This window comes from Poecilia latipinna, unplaced genomic scaffold (assembly GCF_001443285.1).
Source record: "Poecilia latipinna isolate Pla-1442-1.1 unplaced genomic scaffold, P_latipinna-1.0 Scaffold435, whole genome shotgun sequence".
NCBI classification, from domain to species: domain Eukaryota; kingdom Metazoa; phylum Chordata; class Actinopteri; order Cyprinodontiformes; family Poeciliidae; genus Poecilia; species Poecilia latipinna.
This window is the reverse complement of record NW_015113051.1, coordinates 43,121-65,068: the sequence shown is the minus strand read 5'-3', so window position 1 is coordinate 65,068 and position 21,948 is coordinate 43,121. Positions and strand designations below refer to the sequence as shown.

Sequence of the window (21,948 nt, the reverse complement as noted above, 5' to 3'; positions counted from 1 at the left end):
AGCGAGTAAATCAGGAGGCCAGGTGCTAAGCCCTCAGCTGCACATCTTCTAGCATCTGTTTTTCTCTTACTGAGTCCATCTGGTGATTTTTCTTGAGCTTTATCTGGAGATCATTTGATAAAAAATTGAATTTCCAGTATGTGTATTTGGTAGTGCTACCAGTTGAGCAAGCAGCCAAGGCATGGAACACAAAGATCTTTTTTGCAGCCGTCCCTAATTTGCATCCTGGCCTCATCACCCTTTGATGGATGTCACTTCTGTCTCTTTGAACTTGCATGTCTCTCACCTCTCAAATTAAATCCATAGAGGCTCCTAAATTAACGGAAAAAATAGTGTTCCTTCGCTGTTGTCGCACGTACTAATTGAGAGGAAATCTTTGTAACATTTCAGGTCTATAAAACAAATAAAACAGAATTTGAATCATTGCAAAAAATGTTGTTCATTTCAAGTTGTGTTTTATTTGATCATGAAAACGGACAGTGCCTAAGTACTCAGTTCTTTATTGAGAAATGTTGACATTTCTGTTTCTAATCTTAAATCATCTCTGAAAAAAAAAATCGCTATAATTAAAAGGTAAAAGATTATAATGTTTTACTCATTTGTTTCACCATAAGATAAACACAAATGTGTTTTCTTCAGGGTGGAAAAGTTAGGACACCCTACACCCTTTCGGTAAGTGTCGCCCCCTACAGGAAGTGAGAGAAACTGCACATCAATTATTCAGCAAATAAATATAATCTGAAAAATCTTTTACAGATATTTGTCATATTGGATATTTTTGATGGCTTTAATCCTCCTAAACATGCTGAGAAAGCATAGAAAAGGCAACTTTAGCATCTGTCTAAATAACAGTTTAATATGGTTGAAATATGCCTCTTGATGTCTAAATGTGGTTGAAAAATTTGTTAGGGCCACTGAAATGGCCAGTTCTGGCTAAATTTAGATTGATCACAATGGGCCGGGAGAGCCTAATATTCTTCACAGCTTCACGACTGAAGTGGACATTTAAACATAATAATCTGCATTTGAATAGATTGAAGACTCCACCTTTTAAATATATCACAGCTGAAACATGCTGAGGCAAGGTAACATTTCATACTGACTATTGTTTGACTTCAGAAAAAAAAAAGAAAGCTTCTATTGTTCCTCCTTGTTTGTTACAAATTCGAGATTTCCAAAGGACAGTACAAAATGCAGTTTGTTGTTAGTCCAACTACAGTGGAGTACTGTTGCACCTCTCCAAGCCTTTTAATTTGAAAACCGGCACACCTGGTCTGATCTCTTCCAAGCAGTCCAGAACCGGGTTATTATAAGCCAGCTGTTCTTTCCTCTGGGACGAACCGGACTCGTCCTGTGTTCTGACAGACGTTGCGTGCGGTGAGATCGGCTCTTCGTCCTCCTTCTCTTCGTTCTGACCTGCCTCGCAAGTGAAACTGCAGCAGACAGTTGCCTTCGTTATCAAGCGGTCAAGAGGTTTGAGAGAGTGCATCCACTTGGGCAGGAAGTCCCAGGTTCGGAGTTTGGTGGGCAGATGCCGGGGGCTGTGAGCCTGCATCGTATTTACGACAGCAATGAAGAGAGTGATGCCCAAAAACGGACCCCCAACTCCAGCCATCACCTGCCAGCCAGCCAGGGAAAGGCCCAGCACCAGGGATGGAAGGAGCAGGAAACACAAGAGAAGGTACAGGATGGCAAACCAGCGGTATTTGGCCGTGCGTTCCCCCAGAACGTAAGCCATCCTGATGGGCAGACGCATGAACGGAACAGGATACCACAGCAGGATGCCAAAAACGTTGAAGAGGAGGTGACACAGAGCAATCTAGGCGGAATAAAGGCAAACAGTTGAAAAGCAAGGGACCAGACGTTTCCTCTTTCTTTACATACGTGTGAAATAAAATCCTTCGGTTGTATAATTTTTGTTTTGTTCAGTTGTCTCTAATAAAACAGAAGCGAACCTGGATGGAAGCTACTATCTTGTTCCCAGGACTGGCCAGAGCTGCCAGTAAGGCGGTGGCAGTGGTGCCGATGTTGGAGCCCAGTGTGAGCGGATAGGCCCGCTCCAGACTGATGACACCAATTCCTACCAGATAGGACAATAAAACATGTAAAGACAGAAAAAATAAAAAAATAAAAAACACCGCAGAAATTGTGTCAGTGATGCCTCATTGCTCTTCATTTGCCCGTTTGGTTTTATTACATAATTCCGCATCGCGTTAGACAGTGATTTCACTGGGATCTGAAATCCAATATGCAGGACAAGCAGAAATCTATGTTTGTATTAAAAGCTGTATCTTCTTATTCTTTTTGCCTTTTCATTTTATGCTTGGTTAATTACCTCTGTTGGATGTGGGGATTATTCTGATCTCATATTTATCACTGTGTTGCAGGCTGATGACTCAGTCATCACCGATTTTATAAGGTTCCTTTAGCCGTCCGCAGACTGCGCTGCTGATGAAAGGTGCTCTTGCAGATTTCATCAGACTCTGTCAGCGGATGTATGCAGTCATATGTGTTTATATTTATCTACAAATCAAACATAAAATAAAATAAAGTAAAAAAATCTGATATTTTCTTTCTCAAAAATAACTACATATTTCACAGGTAGTAAAAACAATAAACCTGTATGTTGGCAATTTATTGCTTTAAATGTCCTTTTAGAGGCCATGGCGTTAAAATGTATATATATGTACAGGAAGCTTTGGCCTTGGAAGCAAAAGCTCAGTTTATGGGCTGTCATATTTCAGTATATACTTCAAATCCAAATTACTTTAGGAACCTCTGTGCCTTTATGTTGTTGATGTTCTACCTATTTAATCTTTTAATAGATCAAAGGTGTGCTACATTGTTTTTTGTCTCTTACAGGGGAGACGATTTCATAATGGAGTACATGCTCAAAAAGTTGTAAGAGTATAGGTTCTTTAATTAATTACTATATTTTTGCAAGTTGTAAAGAAAATGCTGAGTAGGAAAAGAAGATGTATTTAAAAAATAATAATAAAAAATAATAATAATAATAATAATAATAATAATAATAAAGATAGAGATTAAAGAGATATAATAATCTTGACTCAGTGTACAAACCAGCCCTGATGTAACTGTGAACACTTTTAGTCAAAAACAGCTTCGCTTGGGGGCAGGGTAGCTCCAGTTTTGAGGTCTACGTGGGAGGAATATGAAAACATATCATATGCTCTAATATCTTATGGGTTAGGAGCACATATGCAGCAAGGCAAAAGAAAAAACAGAGTTAGCAGGAAGAATAAGAGTGAAAAACATATATTTCGGACAGATTTGACCTCATAAAAACATTTTTTTTGCTGGATGAGTGGTAAAATTATTGCGTATGTCAGTGGTACATAATATAAAAGGTGTGGCGTGGGTCTCGGTTTGCTGAGCTCTTCAGAAAGTAAATAGGAGTTTGGTGTAGATGTGATGTTATTCCAGCCCACACCGTCTAAAAAAGCCTGCTTAGGTGCTCTCTCATGTCGTTTTTTTTTGTTTTTTTTTGCATCACATGGAAATTTGCTGCATTTCTTATCTCATGCTCCAAATTCATTTCCCATGCTTCCACTAAATTATAAAACCATATCCTTCTGAGTGTGCTTTATGTAATCGCAGCAACAACAAAAAAATGCTGTTTTCTTGCAAAGGGTTTTTGATTATTAGCCTTTAAATAAGTATCTGCCATTTCTTTTTGCATTTATTAATTTCTGATTCATGATGTGCAGACGTCTCACTTTAAGTCCTGCGTTGCTAAGCACATCACACGTCCGTTTCCATAATTTCTATCATTTTACATTCCCAGTAAATTTATGCAAAAGTAACCTCGGGGGGGATTGAGAGCGACTTCAGCATCTTGAACTGACATAGACGTTGCATTTTCTTCTATTTGTAATGCAAAGTCATTCCAGTTCACAAAGGAAGATACATTAATTTGATGTCCCCTTGATAAGAGCATGCAAATAAAGCTCACCAACTAGAGGAGTCATAGCTGAGGTGAAGACGGAGCTGCTCTGGACGACAAACGTAACCCCGGCGCCTACAGACATGGCGATGTACCCCGACAGCCATCCGAATGGATATGGCAGGTCTGCGAGAAAAATTAAATGCACAAAAAATTACAGCCGTCAAGAGTTGCAATCTTCTAAAGGATGAGTTACACTCAAATCTGCCTGTAGGTTAACACAGCCTATAGATCAACAATGAAGCCAAACTGGAATAGAAAACCCAATCTACCTTGTATCGTTCGAAAAATGTCATTGTTTTTTCCATTAACAGCATGAATATAGCAACATATGAAATCCTGCAGAGTGAGCCCACCTGTATTAATGACTTTATGGATGACCTTTGCCATTTGACCTTGAAGCAGAGAATTGAGCAGCTTGACCAGAAGCAGCAGACATGTGCAGAGGACGGCCAGAGAGGCTGCTAGGAGAATTAGCCCAACCGTGAGGTCTGACAGTTCTGTAGAAGCAAACAAATGTCGGCCTGCAAAGAGACGGATCCCACAAACTTTAGGGTGTTTTATTGTCCTGAATTTCATTTTCATATCTAGATATATATTAAATAAATAATAATGTGTTACAGCAAAACTACAAACCCACACTTGACAGGTGTTGAGGATAAGTGAGAGCCGAGACCACAGTCTTCAGCACTTTTATTGGCAGCAGACTGCAGAAAGAAGGACGGAGCTTTACGAAAGCCACACTTAAACCACAGAGTGTATCAAACTAGTCATTACCAAGGCTGTGTCGGCCCGGCACCACTGTTTCACCAGGCTCCGGTTCCTCAGGACCTCATCTCCCATGGCGATCCCTGTGATCACACATTTGTCCAGCTGATGGGAAAAGGATACTTTTTTTTTTCAGCACATTTCAGGGCAGTAAGGTTAAAGAATGGAAAAAAAAATGTATTTTTTTTTATAACATCTACTACTTTAAGAAGTCAGTTTGAGTTCATGTTGCTGTCAATGAAAAGGTTGATATGTCTGCTAGGTAAATATCACCATCTTTTTGATGAAACAGTTTTCCTCTTTGGGAATATCCAACAGTTAACTCCAAAATTTGGAATATGTATGTTAGTGTGGGATACTAAACATTGATCTAACAAAGTCCAATCTAGACAGAAAAGATTTATTTAAATGGTTATTTGGTACAACTATTCAATACTTAAAAAAATAAAATAAAATAAGAGCAAATTCCTGTCTGGAAAAACCTGTTACAGTCGTACTTTATCACTTGTGAATTGATTGTCAAAGTGCGTTGGAAGTTTGAGTTTAAACACAGAAAAGATAAAAAGAAAATCAGAATAAACTGGAGCAGAACAGAGAGTATAATGATGTGCATCACAGACTCATCCTGGCTCCAATGAGGGTTTGTGCTGCCCCCCTATTGTGTGCTGCCCTGGGTAGAGAATCATATGATTCTATATGATTTTATATTCCATGTATTTGCAGAAAAACAGGGGGGAACTCAGGTACATTTCGTTTGAGATTTTGGCGTAGAAAATTTGGTATAAACCCGCAAACCAAATTTTCATCCTGCAATGAGTGACGTGTTGAAAGGTTTTTCTGTTAGTAATGTGTAACGATATAGTGAGACAAAAAAAAAAAAAGACAATCATTTTACCAAAGAACAATGTCTTTAACAGTCATCTCTCTGCGCTCCATTTCTCTGGTGATCTATTACAGCTACCACTGAGTGAAGAACATCCTGATGCTTATTTGTGAGCATCAGGATGTTCCCTACTTTCGTCCTCTTAATATCTCAACACTTTTTGCAAAAAAAACAAACACAAAAACACTCAACTAATGAAGGACGACGTGGCACCAACTGTTTATTGGACAGGATATTTGCAAACGCGAGCAAGCGAAGGTTTTTTTTTTTTACCTGTATAATGAGCTTGGTGACCGGCTCAGTGATGACCTTCAGCAGCTCAGGTGCTTCCTCCCCAGGCTGCAGTCTGAAGACACTGACCAGCCACTGGGACAGATGGGTAATGACCCCGCTCGCCACCTCCAAGGGCAACAGCACCAGCACCGACAGCCAGTTGAAGCAGTCGTGGACTGTTGCTCCGGCGAAGGCCCTGCCGAGGGTCGCAGTCATTAACTCTGCTCACCAAGGTCACCCAGCATCAGGCTGACCATCTCACTTTGAACAATACCTTGTTAATCTGATTTTTTTTTTTTTTTTTTTTTTACAGAGACATGTCTGTTTTGACTGTGACGTTGTTTATTGCAAAATGTTGGCATAAATAATTATTTAATCATGCAGATAAAATAATACGCCATCTGTTCGGCATGTTATCATTTCATAGCAGATTTTTTTGCCGGGGTAGAATTAGACTGGATGCGTGCCATCATTGTCACTTTCCCACTGAAATGGAGCTTATAACGCAGCAAGCAGCTGCCAGCGCTTCCTGTTCCACCTCCTCTGCTTTCGTCCGGGCAGTTTTCTCCTTTATACCCCCCTAATATAATCATTACTTGTCTTTTTTCAGTTTCCTCCTCCCTGCTCCTTGTGTTTCCTTCACTCTTTGACTCACTACGTTTGCTCACTCACCGTTGAAACTCGTTTCTCTCTGCGGCCTGCATCATGGCTACGATGGTGTTTGTGACAGAGGTTCCGATATTCGTGCCCATGATAACTGGAACGGCCAACTTCACTTTCAACACTGCGAGAGAGGGGAGACAGAATAGAGGGTTTGTCACGATTTGCGTCAAGGTCATTACGACGCAGCGCCTCACACACGCACAAAAGGTTTTGCCGCGAAACGTCCAAGTTATCAAGGAGAGCCATTTACGGCAGCAATAATTATGCGACACATGACCCACTACCTTAATGGTGATGAGAGATGGCAGTGATTTCCAAGTGAGAGGAGGCAGCTTTATGGGAGAGGTTAATGCGGAAAGCATCTTTAAACAGAACAGAGGGGACACACTTCATGCAGGCACACATCCTCTAAGTTTGGTCATTATCAGCAATCTTTATTATTATTATTATTATTATTTTTTATCTTTTAAAAGGGGCAGAGAGCCAACTTCTGTAGCGTGATGTCACTGATTTTTACAGACTGAATGTGGACCCTGAGAGCAAGAAACCCTGGACTGAATGAAAGAGAGAAAACTCACAGTTGGCATAGTGCGACCTGACATCATGCAGAGCCACTTTTTCACATTCTCTCACCTTGTAACCACAAGCAACATATCTTTTGGGGACTGTAAGTGGTAGACCGACACAAAATACTATATTTTTGTGATCCAGTAGAAAATCTATACATTTAGTACTTTTTTCAAAGGCTTTTTAATAATAAAATTGAGGCAGGCAGTATTGATGCAATACGTTTTGCTGTATTTACATCAGTAAGTCTGTTTTTATATATATATATATATCTGCAGCTTTGCACTTCTACTCAAATGCTTGGTTGGAGACATGAGTGAGCAACAGTTTTCAGATTTTTAAATTGATTTAGGTCTGGACTTTAACTAGGCCATGGATATATACCTTGATGCAAATCACTCCAGCTGCAAGGCAAATCTACGGCCGGGTCATTTGTAACCTCCAACAGGTTTACTTGCAGGGTGGGCTGCATGATGCTGCCACCAGCATATTTCAGGTGTGTCTGTTCTGCGTTAGTTTTGATGCCCACACACTCCAAATAACATCCTTCAAAAAGTTCTGAGATCTTTGGTCTTTATCTTCGTCCACCCTGACAAACTTTTACCTGGTCTTCATGTCTTTCACAGAGAGGAGAATTTTATTCCTCCCACTTGTCTCCTGTTGTTTTGTTGTCATCATACAGGAGTTGCACTTCCAGCTGCTGCGTTCAACAGCGGAGAGCCTGCTGGAGGTCCTGTTATGACATTTTACGGATTTTGGAGACTTTTAGTATTTGGCCGTTTTCTTTCAGGGTGGATTTGCTTTGACGGCCAAACACGTGTTCTTTTGACAGCTGTTTTGAATGTCCTCCACTTGTGAACTATTTTCCAAACAGAGGGATGACTGATTTCAAATCCTTTAGAGACATCTTTAAACCTCTCTTACCTTGCTATTTACTTTCACTTCAATAGTCAAGAAAACACCAAACTAAATATCTGAGGTTTAAAAAAGGTAAACCTCACTTTTTTATTACAGAAAATATATTTTATATATATATATTTTTTTAAATCCATTCTGTTTTTTATTATTATTATTATTAATTATTATTATTATTATTATAGTTTATTTACATTGTTTCCTCAGCATTGTTAGAATTCATTTTAAATGTTCATTATGTCCAAACTTGCAAGAAAAACACATAACTATAAATGTTTCATAAACATATGTTGACTGGTAGAAATTAGTTTCTGCTGTCAGACCAATTCTCACATCTTTTTTTTTTTTTTCTCTGAGTTTTAATACATAAACTAAGTGATTTTTTTTTCTCTGTACTGGATTTGTTAGAAAACATTTCTTAGTGTGAACCTACGTAAATAATCAGAAAGTTTGGTGCAGGTATGCAGTTAATGCTCTTACACTCACACAGCTTCAACTCAGACAGATTTGATCAAAGCTAATCAAAGTTTAATAAAGGTGCTAAAAATGTTCAAGTGATTGAGAAAATAGAGATTTACTTGCCAGTTTATGTCCTCGGTTATTTTTCAAGATAGAAAATGTAATTGGCTCTGCATCTGCTTAACACCTACTTGTAGCACTGCATTCATATAAATGTGAACAGAATCTAATCTACCTCTTTCACCTCATACATATTTTAATGCGGGCTGATTTCGCAAAATTAATCTAGATTCCATTGTCTCTCCCAATAGCAAATCAGACAACGTAACGCGTCGCCTGCAGTCAGTTGGGTTTCGAAGTCGATTTCTGAGAAGATCTACTGTCGAAAGTGTACAAAGGAAGTTTCCAATTCCCAGGGTTCTTTGCTGTCTGAATATTGGTCCATTTATTGTAATATGTATGCATATTACAATATTTTCCTGGAGATAAGTACACAATGCAGTAAACACGCAATATATATATATATATATATATATATATATATATATATATATATATACATATATATATATATATATATATACACACACACACACCAGGCCGGTTATCTTTCTCTGTTCCCTCCATTTCAAAATCTTATTTTTCAGTTTAAACCAGCTCGTCTTCCGACACACAAACATTTACACAGGTTTCCGTGCGCCTACTCACATCCCGAGGCCACCAGACTGACAACAATGGAGGTGGAGGTGGACGAGCTCTGAACGAGGACGGTGACCAGGATCCCCACCACCAGTCCTGCCACGGGGTTGGACAGCACGACATTGTCCTGGAAAATGTCCCCCGCCACTTTACCTGGTTAAATATCCCACCCACGTACACAGAGGGGAAAGATACAAACACAGACAAAAAAAAAAAAAAACACAAAATTGATTACTCTGAGGAATGACATGGGAGCTGTGCAACACTCGCACTGCTTATTTCCTCTTCTTCCTCAAGAAGGTCACCAGATGATGGCTTGGCAGTAAATGATACAGTAGGATGGTGAATTGTCCCTCACTGAGCCACTCTTTTGTCACACATCAGCTAGCTGAGTCACAGTCAGCCCGCAGCGAGGGCTATACTTACCCCCTGCTAACTGGAAGGCAGAGCTCAGCGTGTCCAACGAGCAAATGAAGAGGAAGAGGAGGATGAAAAGCAGAGGGAACTTTGATAGATTGATAAGACGCTGCTTGATCTTGCCTGGACTCAAAGCTGTGGTGTGCGGAGAGTTTTCTGTTGGAAACAAAGAGCAAGGGAAAGGTTTAGACTCGCATCAGGGCATAAATAGCTTAAGACTGACCTATTTTACCCATAAGAAAAAAACACACAAAAAAAAAAACAGACAAAAAGCAAGTTTCAAGCTAGCGCATCTCCTTTTCATGTGAAATCTGGCTCCTGAATATAAAAATGTAGTACTTGTATGAGAACAAGGCTTTCAAATGTGCAAAATACACAGTGAAGCTGAGTTACCGGGGAGACAGAAAATCCCATTGGCATTTTGCCTCTGTCTTGTACATGTTCCTTATCTACAAGCATTCCCCTTTCTAAGGAAATCAAACCAGCCGCCACACCAAGAGATGAAAGTGTTGATCTCCTCTTGATGCCTATACCTTTTTCTCTGTGTTCACTGCCTCTGTTTATCGACAGTACAGTCGGGAGGCGATTGGGACGTTCATTGTAGCACTCAGAGCTGCCAGTGAGGTCAAGAGTGGATCTGATGCCAGACTCCCTGTCCTCCTCCAGAGAGAGTTTGGGCAGGGAGGAAAGCTGAGCCGCGTGCATGTTCAAGCCTGAGGGAACGCGGAGTTCACATTTAGGTTCCTAGTGGTGACATTAAAGCTTTTCAAAAATATGTACCAATCAGAATCATATACACACTCACTATGAACATGGACGTTGTCTTCAGTTTAGAGTTGTTTTATTATTATTTGAACCATTCTTTTTTCCCAGAAGGAGAGTAAGCAAATTGCATTTCAAGTGATTTTTGGGAACAGTAATTTGTACACAGGTTTTAATTTATAATTTTTTTTTCTTTCAATCCAGACATGGTCAAAATTAAACATACATCCTTAAATACAGACAGTAATTTGCATCTTGATGACACACTTTTGCAGCCATCACCACTTTTGTGGCTGGACATTGATGTTAACCTGCGTGTCTTCCTGGCGTGTTTCCACAGCTAGCTAACATGTGGTTTTGGGGGACCATTGTCCAGCAGGAACATCCAAATGGATTGTAATCGTTGCATGAAAGAAAACAGGTTTAAATCTTCAGGAACAATCAAGAGCCACAAATCCTTGACACAATGACAACTGGAAAATACTGGGGCACCATTGTTATTGTCCACAGTGAAGAAAGTTTAACATCAACATAAACTGGGAGCATGCTGCCAAGAATGAAGCTCCTGCTCCAAAACTGATCCCTTTGAGCAAACATAAAATTTGCAGCTGCCACGTGGATCTACTAAATGCTGGAGAAAGTTTTTATTGTCACACAGGACAAAGATTTCTTGCTGTTAGCTATGATGATCAAACAATACATGGAGAAGAAAAGTAAAGATTTTTAAATCTATGAACACTGTTTTTTTTTGTTTTGTTTTTTTATCAAGCATAGAAATATTTATGAGTTTTGTCAAAATCAAAAATTATGAACAAAGCATTATCGGTGCTCAGCTCAACTGGTTGAAGTAGGTGGTGCAAATCAGTTTTCCATTTTAGTCAGAAGATAATATTTCCTTCAGTGAAGCTGGAGAAAATTACATAAAGGTTGGTGGAAGCTGAAGGTTTCTCCAACCTCAAAATCCAACATGGCTGCTTCCTTACACAGGCAGCCAAAAACTGTCTATTTGCACCCCTGCTGATTCATTTCTCATTAAATCATTCAGACATCTTCAAAACATTACAACCACCTTTAGTAAACATGTTGCTACAGTGTTTGTACACAAACACAAACATTATCAGCTCAAATTGCTAACACCAGGTAGCGATATCGTTGACAACTTCAGTTAACATGGTTTGGTTCGATGTCATTTCCAGACCCAGGTTCTCACATTAGAGGTATATAAAAGGTGGGCACTTGTTTTCCATCGTTCACTACGTGAAAGTAAATCTGATAAATAACTAAAGCCAAAAATCCTTCCACCATGGAAGTATATTATGGTCTTCTTGTCCATGATGAGTGTATGTAAAACTGGAAAAAGGCTTGAATGTTTCCACGGTGAGTGAGACCTGTGCCCCGTCCACAGGGCTCTGCAGCTGAGGAGGGAGGAAACATGTGGCACTCTGAGAGCCGTGTAAAGATGCTCAAGTAATTAAAATCACAGGATGGCACCACTGCAGAGGAAACAGATGAGAGTGAATGTGTTTATCAGCCACCTGCAGCAGTAAAAAGAAATCAGTGGAGACCAGCATTTCTCGTATATGAGCCCATCTCTCACAGAGGCGCCGAGACCGGCAGCAGACAAGCAATTACAAAAGAACAAAAGCCACCCACATTGTTTCTAAGTGGCACCTTTTTCTTGATTTGAGGTCAGATCGAGTGCCACACCTCCTGGCAAACGAAAGCGTTTTCAGAATTGGTGAGAAAACATCGGCATCAGTGTAACTTGTCCCCTGTTTCTACTTTCTCAAAGGCACCCTTCACCTCTCAAAGAGCTACGTCTGCCTTTAAAGAATTTCCTATTTTAAGCTTAGAGTGCCTGCTTTTCCCTTTTTACACATCAGCTGTATTTTAGAGCCTTCGAGGCAGAGAAAAAAAAAAAACACAAAAAAAACTAAACGTGTCCCTTAAAAGCAAAGAGGATGGAAGTAATTACAGCAGGCAAAATCACAGTAATTACAGTCACTGCATCATTAGCATTGTATGCGACATCTTCCAGTAGTTCCTAATGGGTGGAGAGGCCTTGTTAGCATATGTACATGTATGTCTGTATGTGGGAGGGGGTGAAGCAGCTTCTACGGATCACAGCTAAATAGTCTCTGGTAATATTTCGTGTTGGTAAACGAAATACTGAATGTTACCTGGCAGCTCGCCACTCGATATTTTTCATCCGCTAGCAAGTTTTTCTTTAAATCTGGTCAGAGAAAAGCATCGAAATTTCAAAGGTCTTCCTGCAGCAGGGATGCTACAGATTTGCTCGTTGAAAGACAAATAATGAGGTACGGCAAGTTTTAGGCCCGTACAAGTGTTGTTATAAAAACTTAACAATGTATGTCTAATCTGAACTGATGGGACATGAGTTGTAAAATTGTGAGCAGCAACAAAAAGCATTGTATGAACACTGTATCACTTCTTCTGCTCCTTCTGGACATTGGACAACCACACGCTTTGCTCTGAACCAGAAAGTCCTGAAGAAGAATGTCTGCTCATCACCCACTGACCTCGAGTTCAAGCACACATGGATTATTCTGCAAGGCAATGATTAAAAGCACCCCAGCAAGTCCACCTTTGAGTGGTTTCCAAAAAGGGGAAGTAGTTGTCTTGTCTAACTCTGAACTAAAGTTCAATTAAGATGCTGTGTCGTTGCTTTAAATAGGCCATCAATGCACGCTCTGATGGGGCTTAATTCCTCCTCGATGATAAAGAACATATTGCTGATTATACCAAATGTTTGATGGCACAATAAGTTACTATTTATAACTTCAATTACATTTTCACAGATTGGTTTGAGTAGATATTTCCCTTAGTAAGCGAAATCATTTGAAAACCTCATTTGGATTAAAATCTGCACATTTAAGTGCAACCAAAACAGCAAAAGTAAGGAATATGTAAGGAAGCAAAACCTTTTCTTGCACACCGCTCCACGTGAAAAAAATAAAATAAAAATAGGTAAATCAAGCTTGACACAAAGATCATATTTATTGATATTGTTTCTGAAGTGCAGCCTCTTACCTGGTGTCAAACAGCGTCTGTGTGAGACCTGCAAAGCAAAGCATCGAGCTGGGGAGTAAATCATCTTTAAATACGCTCTCAGACCTGGAAGTGTTGAGAGGGGCACCTGCTCCTTTGGTGATTAACTTGAGACAACACTGTTAATCAATAACACAAAGAGATAAGTTAATGATGCATTAGTAAAAAGGAAAAAAAAAGATGGGTATGTAGTGCACTCTGTAATGATTGATGCTCTCTCAGACTGTCTAATTTTCACTTGATTCGGTGCCAGATAAGGGGATTTAAAGACGAAGCTGCCAGTTTGATTCTCTCCAACATGAGAACACTGAGAGAAACCTGACCCCTAGTGGTGAATCTGGAGGAATGCCGCTGACTGTTTTGGTCCTCACGTTCTCACACAGCCGTTTTCATCCTCCTGTGGAAAACAGCGAAGACTGGAGACGGTGTATTAGCTGACTGTTTCTTTTTCAAGATAAGCCAGTGAAAGTAATTCAAATGTTTGGAGAGCAATGTGCTCTCAGCTGGTACAGGTACTCCCCTCAACCCTGGGCCCTTAAGTTTTAAGTATGTTTTGATTGGACAAGAGCTATCAGGGGGATTTTTTATTTTTTATTTTATTTTATTTTATTTTTTTGACAGCCTCACACACAGACATGCACATTTGCCCTTACACTCCACCGCTCACAGACGGTGTGTTCTTCTCAGAAACAGAGTTGGCCTATGTAACAGGGTGAGATAATTATTAATAATTAGTTCAGCTTGAGTTTTCCCCCTGTCAGCAGTTCTCCTAACCAGATCTGGCGAACCTGCTGACCTCATGCCTGCATCCACAAACCCAGTGGAGCAGAACTCAACAACACCCTCAGCAACGCTGAGATGATGAGAGCAGGGACAAAAAAAACAAAAAAAAAAAAAAAAAGGAAAGAGACACATGAGACAAGCTCTGTTGTTGGCGTTTCTCAGCCATTTGTTGACTACAGGGGTGAAATCCTTCAGATCTGGTAACACTGCAGGCCGAGAAAGAGTGAAACACGGATATCCACTCACACGCAGTCACTTCTAAAGCCACACCGCCCGGCTAAAGCTGTGCAACAGCTCTGAGGCCCTTTGGTTAGAAAGCCCTCCATACTGCAGTTAATCCCCTCTCCAAATGCAGAAGTCGTTGAGAGGATGCTGCCACCTGTCATCCCGGGGATAAACAAACCGAAGCGACAGCGTCTTCATCCTGCCATTCTGCACACACCTGTCGGTCGGCCATCAGTCCAGCTCTAAGCTCGCTCTTAAGAAGGCCAGATAAAGCTTTAGCAAAGCGCACAGCCCTTTTTTTTTTTTTTTTTTTTTTTTTTTAAAGGGGAGGGATTTGCCGTGTGGGATACTTTGCAGCATAACAGGACATGGCATTGCTTTGGCTAATAATTCATTGTGGATTGAGGAAGCTAAACAGATTGCTCAAGTGCTTCTCTTCTTTTTCATCCTGAAAAATAACTCAAGTTTAATAACAAATGAAACCCATTAGTCAGAAGCAACACTCTGGAAAAGTTTTGCTCTAAACTGTTGACATCTGCATTGCAAAATAAGCTAGATTTATTGTAATTTTTTTAAGTATTCTTAAAGTTTATCATCTTCCATCTATACAATGTTTCAACAAATAAAAATCTTAAAAGTCCTGCATCGAGCCCCTCTTCTTTGATGCCCTTAAATAAAAACCCAACATAATTATTTGTCTTCAGAAATCATATAATTTCAATTTAAATAATAGGTTGGAACAAGAACAGGTGATAAAGTTCTATCTTGTCATAGATTTTCAATAGCCTGGGCTTTGACTGGGCCATTCCAGTTTAGTCCATTGTAGTTCTGGCTTCATGTTTGGAGTCGCTGTACTGCTGGGAGGATAACCACCTTCTCATAATCAATTGTTTTGAATCAAAGAATTCCCACAGCATGATGCCGACATCTCCATGTTTCATGTGCGGATGGCGCTTTCATGGTAATGCGAGGTGTTGGTTTTCCGACACACAAGGAATTTTGCTTTCGAAAAAGTTCAGCTTTGGACTCACCTGTTGAGAATTCCTTCTTCCGTGTTTTTCTTGTCCCATGTATGACCTTCCCTTCATCGTATTTGCAGATTTTCCAGCTGATGGAAGATCACTTTTATTTACACACAAAAAGTTCACTGTTCTTGCCCTGCTCCCGTAATAATGCACCAAGAGTTTTATCATAGATCCCCGAATTAAGTCCCCGAATCGTTAAATTCAAATGTATTTGTACCCTGCAAGACTCAGCGGCAGTGAATAAAAACAGAAAGAAAAAGCATGTATCCAACAACATCGCTTTACTTTTACTACACACATGTATATATCAGTCACAGCACAATGACACAGCTTCATCAGATGTGGACTTTCGATAAGGTGGAGTCAGCATGAAATTCACAGCTTGAGTAGATTCTAGCCACCTATGATCATAAATGTTCAGCACTTTCTTTGTTGACACATTTTATATGCGCAACTTTGTGGCTCGATGTTGACGCTGTTTGTCACTTCAGCTCTTCTGTGGAGGACGAAGGCGTGTCAGAGCCATCGGGACGCTCCTGCAAAACCAGCAGAGAATTACCGACGTATCAGAATAAATGTTAATTACCACTGCAGTGGTAATTAAGACACTGTAATGGTAGAAAAGAGCAAGTGAACAAATACCACACAGGAAAACAAAACCTACCTTCACTTTCTCCAGATCAGGCCTGCCTGGCAGTGACTTTTGTGAGGAAAATGCCTGTTAAAGAAGATTTAAAAAAATTTAAAAAAGTAAGATCAGCTCTAACCAGAGACCAAACGTTAACGTGTCCAGCTGCTGCTCACCTTCCTGGACTGCTGCATCTCCTCTGTGGATTTAGACCTGTTCTTCATGTGCTTCTGCGGAGAGGTAGAGGTGGGACACTATACAGAGGAAGGATCTGGTTAAGACCAGGTCTGCATAACAAAATGCTGTAAGAGTCTTTTATTTTTTATTTTTACATACCTCATTTGTCTTCTGCTCCATGGCTGAGTGGAGATTGTTCCAGCTCAGTGCTAAAGAGTGGCCTTGTGCTTTTGAAAAGTCTTCTTGTAATGCTGAAAGAAAAAAAAAACATTTTTATTTATCTATTTATTTGATTTTATTTGCTGTACTGTAAGAAGTGATTAAATGCTCAATCAAACAATCTATAAGCAAGATTCTGAGTGTGTAGTTGCAGGTTCTTGCCACTAGATGGTCTTTCTGACTCAGTTTTTCACTGCCACCCTCATTTTAATCACTGAAGAGTTACCAAATGAATTATTTCCGGTTTGTAATGCTCACAGTCACAATGGGAAGCCAACAGATTTTGCCTATATTCTTTCACTTCATTTTTTTGTAAACAAAATTAATGCACACTTTATATTACTCATTGAAATATGTTTTCAATTTAAAAAGACATCTTTTCTTACGTTTTCTGAGTGATGCTTGTAGCTTATAGTATGTGAAATGTCTACAGATTTACAAACAGCAGCATTTGAAAACACAGGTATAAATTTAAAGTCTAACCCAAATGCTGCGTTTAATGTGCATGGGAATCTTCATCTTGAGAGGGCACAATCACCATCCTGATTACAGCCAATAATTAAATTCATACATTTTATATACTAATCCAGCCTTTTTTTTCAGGACAATGAATTCTGCCCTGGTTTTAACATTCTGCAGAGGAACAGTAAACATGCAGACGCTGCAGTTCCTCTTGATGCTTCAGCAGGGAACGCCGACCTCGACGATTCAGGTCCAACTCGTTCACACGGAAACCTCACAGATGCATAAATCGTATCATTTAAACTTTTACACTCAGATGACATGATGCATCATTTCCAGGGCTCTCCACAACTACTGGACTCAAGTTAAGATGTGTAAAAGGAAAAAAAAAAACTCTAAATAAATTTGTTTTGCAGGAGCAAAATCTGACACAGAAAAATCAAACATTTATTTGAAGCATCTGAGTGAAAGATCTGTTAAGCAAAAACAATTTTTTTTTTTAATAACTGGATGGAAGGGGAGGTTTGTGGTTGTGGAGACGATCGTCTCTTTCAACATTTCACAAAGCTTCCTCATCACATTGAACAACTTTCCCGCCCAGCTCACTGGAAAAACTCGTCTCCAGCATGTCTGAACACTTTTTTTTTTTTTAAGTAATCATCAAAAGCCTCGGGGCGGCTCGCTAACTAGGACATTTCTCTGACACTTTTATTACTGCTATGGATGTTTGATCACTTTACTAAAAACCCGTTTGAGTTTAAATGTTTTCAGTGAATTGTCTAATATGCTCTTTTGTCTCTTGCTCCTCTTTCTTCGACTTTTTCAAAATATTTCATCAACATAAGAGACAAAGAACTAGACATCCAGGCCCCATATTGTTTCCTCAGCAAACACACTGTTGCTCGTTGATTTTGCCCAGAGGCTCAAAATGAGTTGGTTTTTCCAAAAAACATGACAGAAGGACGACCAGGTGGAGCAAAACCTCTAAGTTTTTGCTTACAGGTACCAAGGTAATGGAAACATCTGACCACATTTAGTTTACTCTTTTAAAAAGTTTCAAACTGTCTTGTTCAGTAAGATTTTTTTCTTGGGAATCTTATTGATTTGGATCTTTTAAGACCCATTTGGGTTTTTGGTTCTTTTATTATTGTGTGCTACGTTATCTTCTCTTTTTTTTACCGTTATGGTACTTTTGCTTTTATTTATAGCTACAGTGGTTTGTGACAAATTTCTCAGTGAAAAGCGTGTAATAATAAATGTGTTGCTTAACTTATTTTTGCATTCTGAAGTTGTACTCAGAACCAGTTTTCTACCCAGCAGCATGAATTGCAAACACTTGTGATTTTTTTTTCCCTTAGTCTGAAGATTTTCCTCTATTGCTTTTAATGATCTTCTGTTTTATGGCAGATGTGCATAAAAAAAAAAATCAATCTTAGTCTCATAAAGGTTAAAGTTTGTATTTTTCTAAATGTTTCAGTTCGTGCCTTTACTACAGCAATTAAATATGAACTAGATTTAAAATTTTAATCGCTGTAAATTTCATTTACAGCAATTAAATTTAATTGCTGAGATTTTTTTTTTTAACAAAAAAATGTTCAGGGGTTTTAACAACTGTAATAAGTTTCTGTAATAATTCACAGCTTATAACTTAATTTTAATAGATTTGTATTATTATGGGACCCAAAAAAAACCCCACAAAAATACTTTGTTTTACTTTTAGCTAAATGGCAATCTTATTTAATACGTTCAGATAAAAAGACATTACTACTTTTATGTTTTCCTGTGAGCTCACAAACGCTAACAAACTATCTGAACATTGCACCTTGACAGCTGGATTTTTGAACTGTTGAGGAGATTAAAAGGTTTTTGAAGGGGAACATTTAAGATTCAACACACTGAACTGAAACAATCTGAGCAGCGGCTGTAGCAACTTAAAGGCAGAATACCAAGCACCGTAATTTGTTCCAAAGTTACAGAGGACAGAATATAATGAATGGATTAATCACGCATTCAACTTTCCAATTGTGTCTGTAAAAGAAAGTTTAAAATAATGCTCACATTTAGTTTAATTACCTCATTAAAAACCTGAAATCATTATGCAAGACATTATGCAAATAGGGAATAGAAATTCTTGAGATGCAGATTATAATGATTTTATTTGCTTTGGAGACATTTGAAAGGAGGAAAGGTTTTCTAAAGGGGGGGGAGGGGAGAACATTCACTCATGCACACCAATGCAGCACAAACAATGAGTCCCAGAAAAGCCGAAGTCTACAGTGAATACAAAGGAACAGTCACAGCCAGAGGCACAGCTGGCGTCAGGAGCCTTGCTGCCAAGGGACTAAACACCTTGGGGTTTAGGTCACGGTGTGAGAGACGGTTTCTTTACTTCAAAAAAAACAAAACAGACCGACAGTCTCTGTTCTCTCCGTCAGTGCCCGCAAGGTCCATCTAAAACGCATGGGTGAAATGTTATTGGCAGGTCAGAGTTCACACTTGAAGATGTGGTTTATTGCCGACGTCTACAGCATCTAGATCCGTCTGACAGATAAGGAAACTGTCAAAGTAAAAAAACTTCCAGTAGGTCTGTATTTCTACAGCTTTTCATTTCAACGTAGGACCAATATTAGCAGATTAAGAATAGCTTCTGAGCTCAGGTTCTCTGCAAAGCTGCTTCGGTGAAAAAAAAAAAAGCTAACATTTTAGCATTCCTGTAAAAGTACAAATAATGCCTTTTTTCCATCAAGGTGAACTATTAAGTTTTATGAGAAATGAGCACAATTTGTGCTCGCACTTAGAGCACTTAACAGTAAATCTGTCATTTATTAGGTGCATAAAGTTTTATGCAACTCTTTAAGTGAGCCCTCATAAGAACATTATCGGAATAAAAAGGAAAAGGATTTGACTAAAACCCAACCATCACCCTGCTGCTCTGTTCAGGAGCTTATAAAAAATGAATGGCGACCGATCGACAGGAGTCCCTTCACCCACTGTGACGACTGACGTCAGTGGTCACAGCCGGTTAGCATTCGATGCTGCAGGGAACTCTCCAACACAAAGGCATTATGAAGTGGAATATACACGGATTGGACCTGCCTGCTATCTAAAACATGCCAACACAAGTGACTCAGTGGAGTGCTCTGACTCTGTTTTTTTTTTTTTCCCCCACACACAGGCTTCAGTTAGCACACCCAGGGGTAAGAAACCAGCAGCTGAGCTCTGCACACTTCCTCTAAATGTGCATTACGGGGCTTTGAAGGAGGCAGAGGAGAATAACTTCAGCCTTGATGGAAGGGCAGGCATTCAGTAAGTCCTAAGTGCCGTCTCTGGCCAGCTCACTCAGGGAGATGACCTAAATAAAAACGATTTGTTGGCTTGTTTCACTTTCCGTTTGTCTCCATAAAGAAATTCTCCACTGTATGCAAAGCAAACATACACAGAGGTTGGACTGAGGGAAGGAAAGTTCTCGTTTTCAAAGTAGTACAGAAACATATTGAGAAACATGTCACTGATGAAAGCTTTTGAGCAAAGTGCAAACATTTAATAGTCGCCATTAGCTTAGGAATGGATAAAAATTCAAGCAATGGTCTGCAAAAGTAAGTAGACATCTAATAATGTTGCATTATAGACACTTCTTACAGCTGTTATTTACATCAATAGACTTTTATGTGACAACAAAAATCAGAGCATAATTTTGAAGTGGAAAGAATTACACTGTTTTTGAAGATTTGTTGTTGCAAATAGTCTGAAAACAATTTATTTCAATTAACCCCATTTATTTTTGATTGCTCTAAAAGAAAATCCCCTTCACAAGTCATCTAATCCACCATCTCTACCACAAGTTTCATGTATCATATATTTTAAACCAACTGAATATTTAAAGTGGCAACACAAAGGCGCAAATGGGAGCAATGGTGCTTTGCAGCAACAAGGTAAGGAGTTTGAATCCCAGTCTGAGGTCTTTCTGCATGGAGTCCACTCTCCAGTCGCATCCTTTAGCTTAATTGGTGTGTGTGTGTGTGTGTGTGTGTGTGGAGGGATGGATGCATTTCTGTTGCTCTCGCATGTACCCTGGCTCCTGCCTGATGAAGGAGACCCTACAAGGACAAGCGAGTGCAGACAATGGCTGGATGGAATATTTACAGCTTACCCTTTGATAAAAAATGCTGTACAACTTTTACACAGAAGCTGCAGATGAACTGTGAGGATATGGAAACGCTATGGCCTCTAAGAGCCAAATATCTGAAATCAAACATCACTTTGATGTATCGCACTCTATTGTCCAAGACAAACCCAGAAAGCTTCATGCTACCTTTGTCCTTGGAGCATCTTTTCTGAGAATTAATCGGAAACCGTTTTTCTCAGTCAAGAAATGTTTCCAAAATTTGACTTCTGCTGTCAAAAGCTGAAGATGATCGTCAACGCCTCTTTCTGACTGTGTCTTAATTGTTGCGACAACCTCTTTAAGTGACTGAAAAGTCGTAACCATCTCCAGTGACTACAGAATGAAGCTGCAAGGCTTTTCACTAACAAAACGAGAGAGACTCCTATTTTACTCTTCTCACTTTGGTCATCATGATATTTTAGGACTTATTTTATAATCTTAGTTCCCACTTTTAGAGTGAATCTATAGCCAATATCTCTTGCTTTTTAGAGCTCCACACCTCCTCTCAGTCTCAAATGTTCTGGGAAGAGGATCTTAGTGGTTACACACACATATTTGGAGACAAGAGGAGATAAATCTTGTAGAGCGGTGGCTCCAAGCTCGTGGAATGAATTGCATTCATCTTTCTGCCTGTGAAGAAGCAGCTAAAGACTCATTTATCCAGACTGGCTTTTAAGCAGATTGGGGCTGTATCCTTTTTCCTGTTTTTGTATATGCTGATTTACCTTTGCACCCTTCCGTTTTATTTTCCTCGTCATGAAGACCTTTTTTTTTTTTTTTTTTTTTTTTAAATCCCCCTTTTTTTTTTTTTTAGGTTGTTTCTTT

General features: G+C 39.4%; 1 protein-coding gene and 1 long non-coding RNA gene across 2 annotated transcripts in view; both read right to left on the bottom strand.

Moving 5' to 3' along the window:
- Positions 1-833: 833 nt before the first annotated feature.
- Positions 834-13,497, bottom strand: LOC106951015 (sodium-dependent phosphate transport protein 2A-like). The gene is made up of 12 exons (XM_015038248.1): positions 13,422-13,497; positions 10,142-10,321; positions 9,618-9,764; positions 9,201-9,344; positions 6,561-6,672; positions 5,889-6,084; positions 4,742-4,837; positions 4,605-4,671; positions 4,321-4,488; positions 3,974-4,090; positions 1,956-2,080; positions 834-1,819 (listed from the first exon to the last, which is right to left on the bottom strand). The coding sequence occupies exons 1-12, from the start codon at positions 13,483-13,485 to the stop codon at positions 1,214-1,216; spliced, it is 2,022 nt and encodes a 673-aa protein (XP_014893734.1). The 5' UTR covers positions 13,486-13,497; the 3' UTR covers positions 834-1,213.
- Positions 13,498-15,736: 2,239 nt separating this feature from the next.
- Positions 15,737-21,948, bottom strand: part of LOC106951014 (uncharacterized) — a 12,087-nt gene continuing 5,875 nt past the window's right edge. Inside the window, exons 2-5 of the long non-coding RNA XR_001425729.1 lie at positions 16,437-16,528; positions 16,277-16,354; positions 16,137-16,190; positions 15,737-16,008 (exon numbers count right to left, since the gene is read on the bottom strand). This is a non-coding gene — a long non-coding RNA (uncharacterized LOC106951014). The remainder of the gene's footprint in view (positions 16,009-16,136; positions 16,191-16,276; positions 16,355-16,436; positions 16,529-21,948) is intronic.

Coding starts and splice junctions, on each gene's coding strand:
- LOC106951015 (XM_015038248.1), bottom strand. CDS start 13,485: ATGATTTACTCCCCAGCTCGATGCTTTGCTTTGCAGGTCTCACACAGA. Junction 6,085..6,560: donor GAGAGAAACGAGTTTCAACG/GTGAGTGAGCAA, acceptor GACCCTCGGCAG/GGCCTTCGCCGGAGCAACAG. Junction 2,081..3,973: donor AGCTATGACTCCTCTAGTTG/GTGAGCTTTATT, acceptor CCTATCTGGTAG/GAATTGGTGTCATCAGTCTG.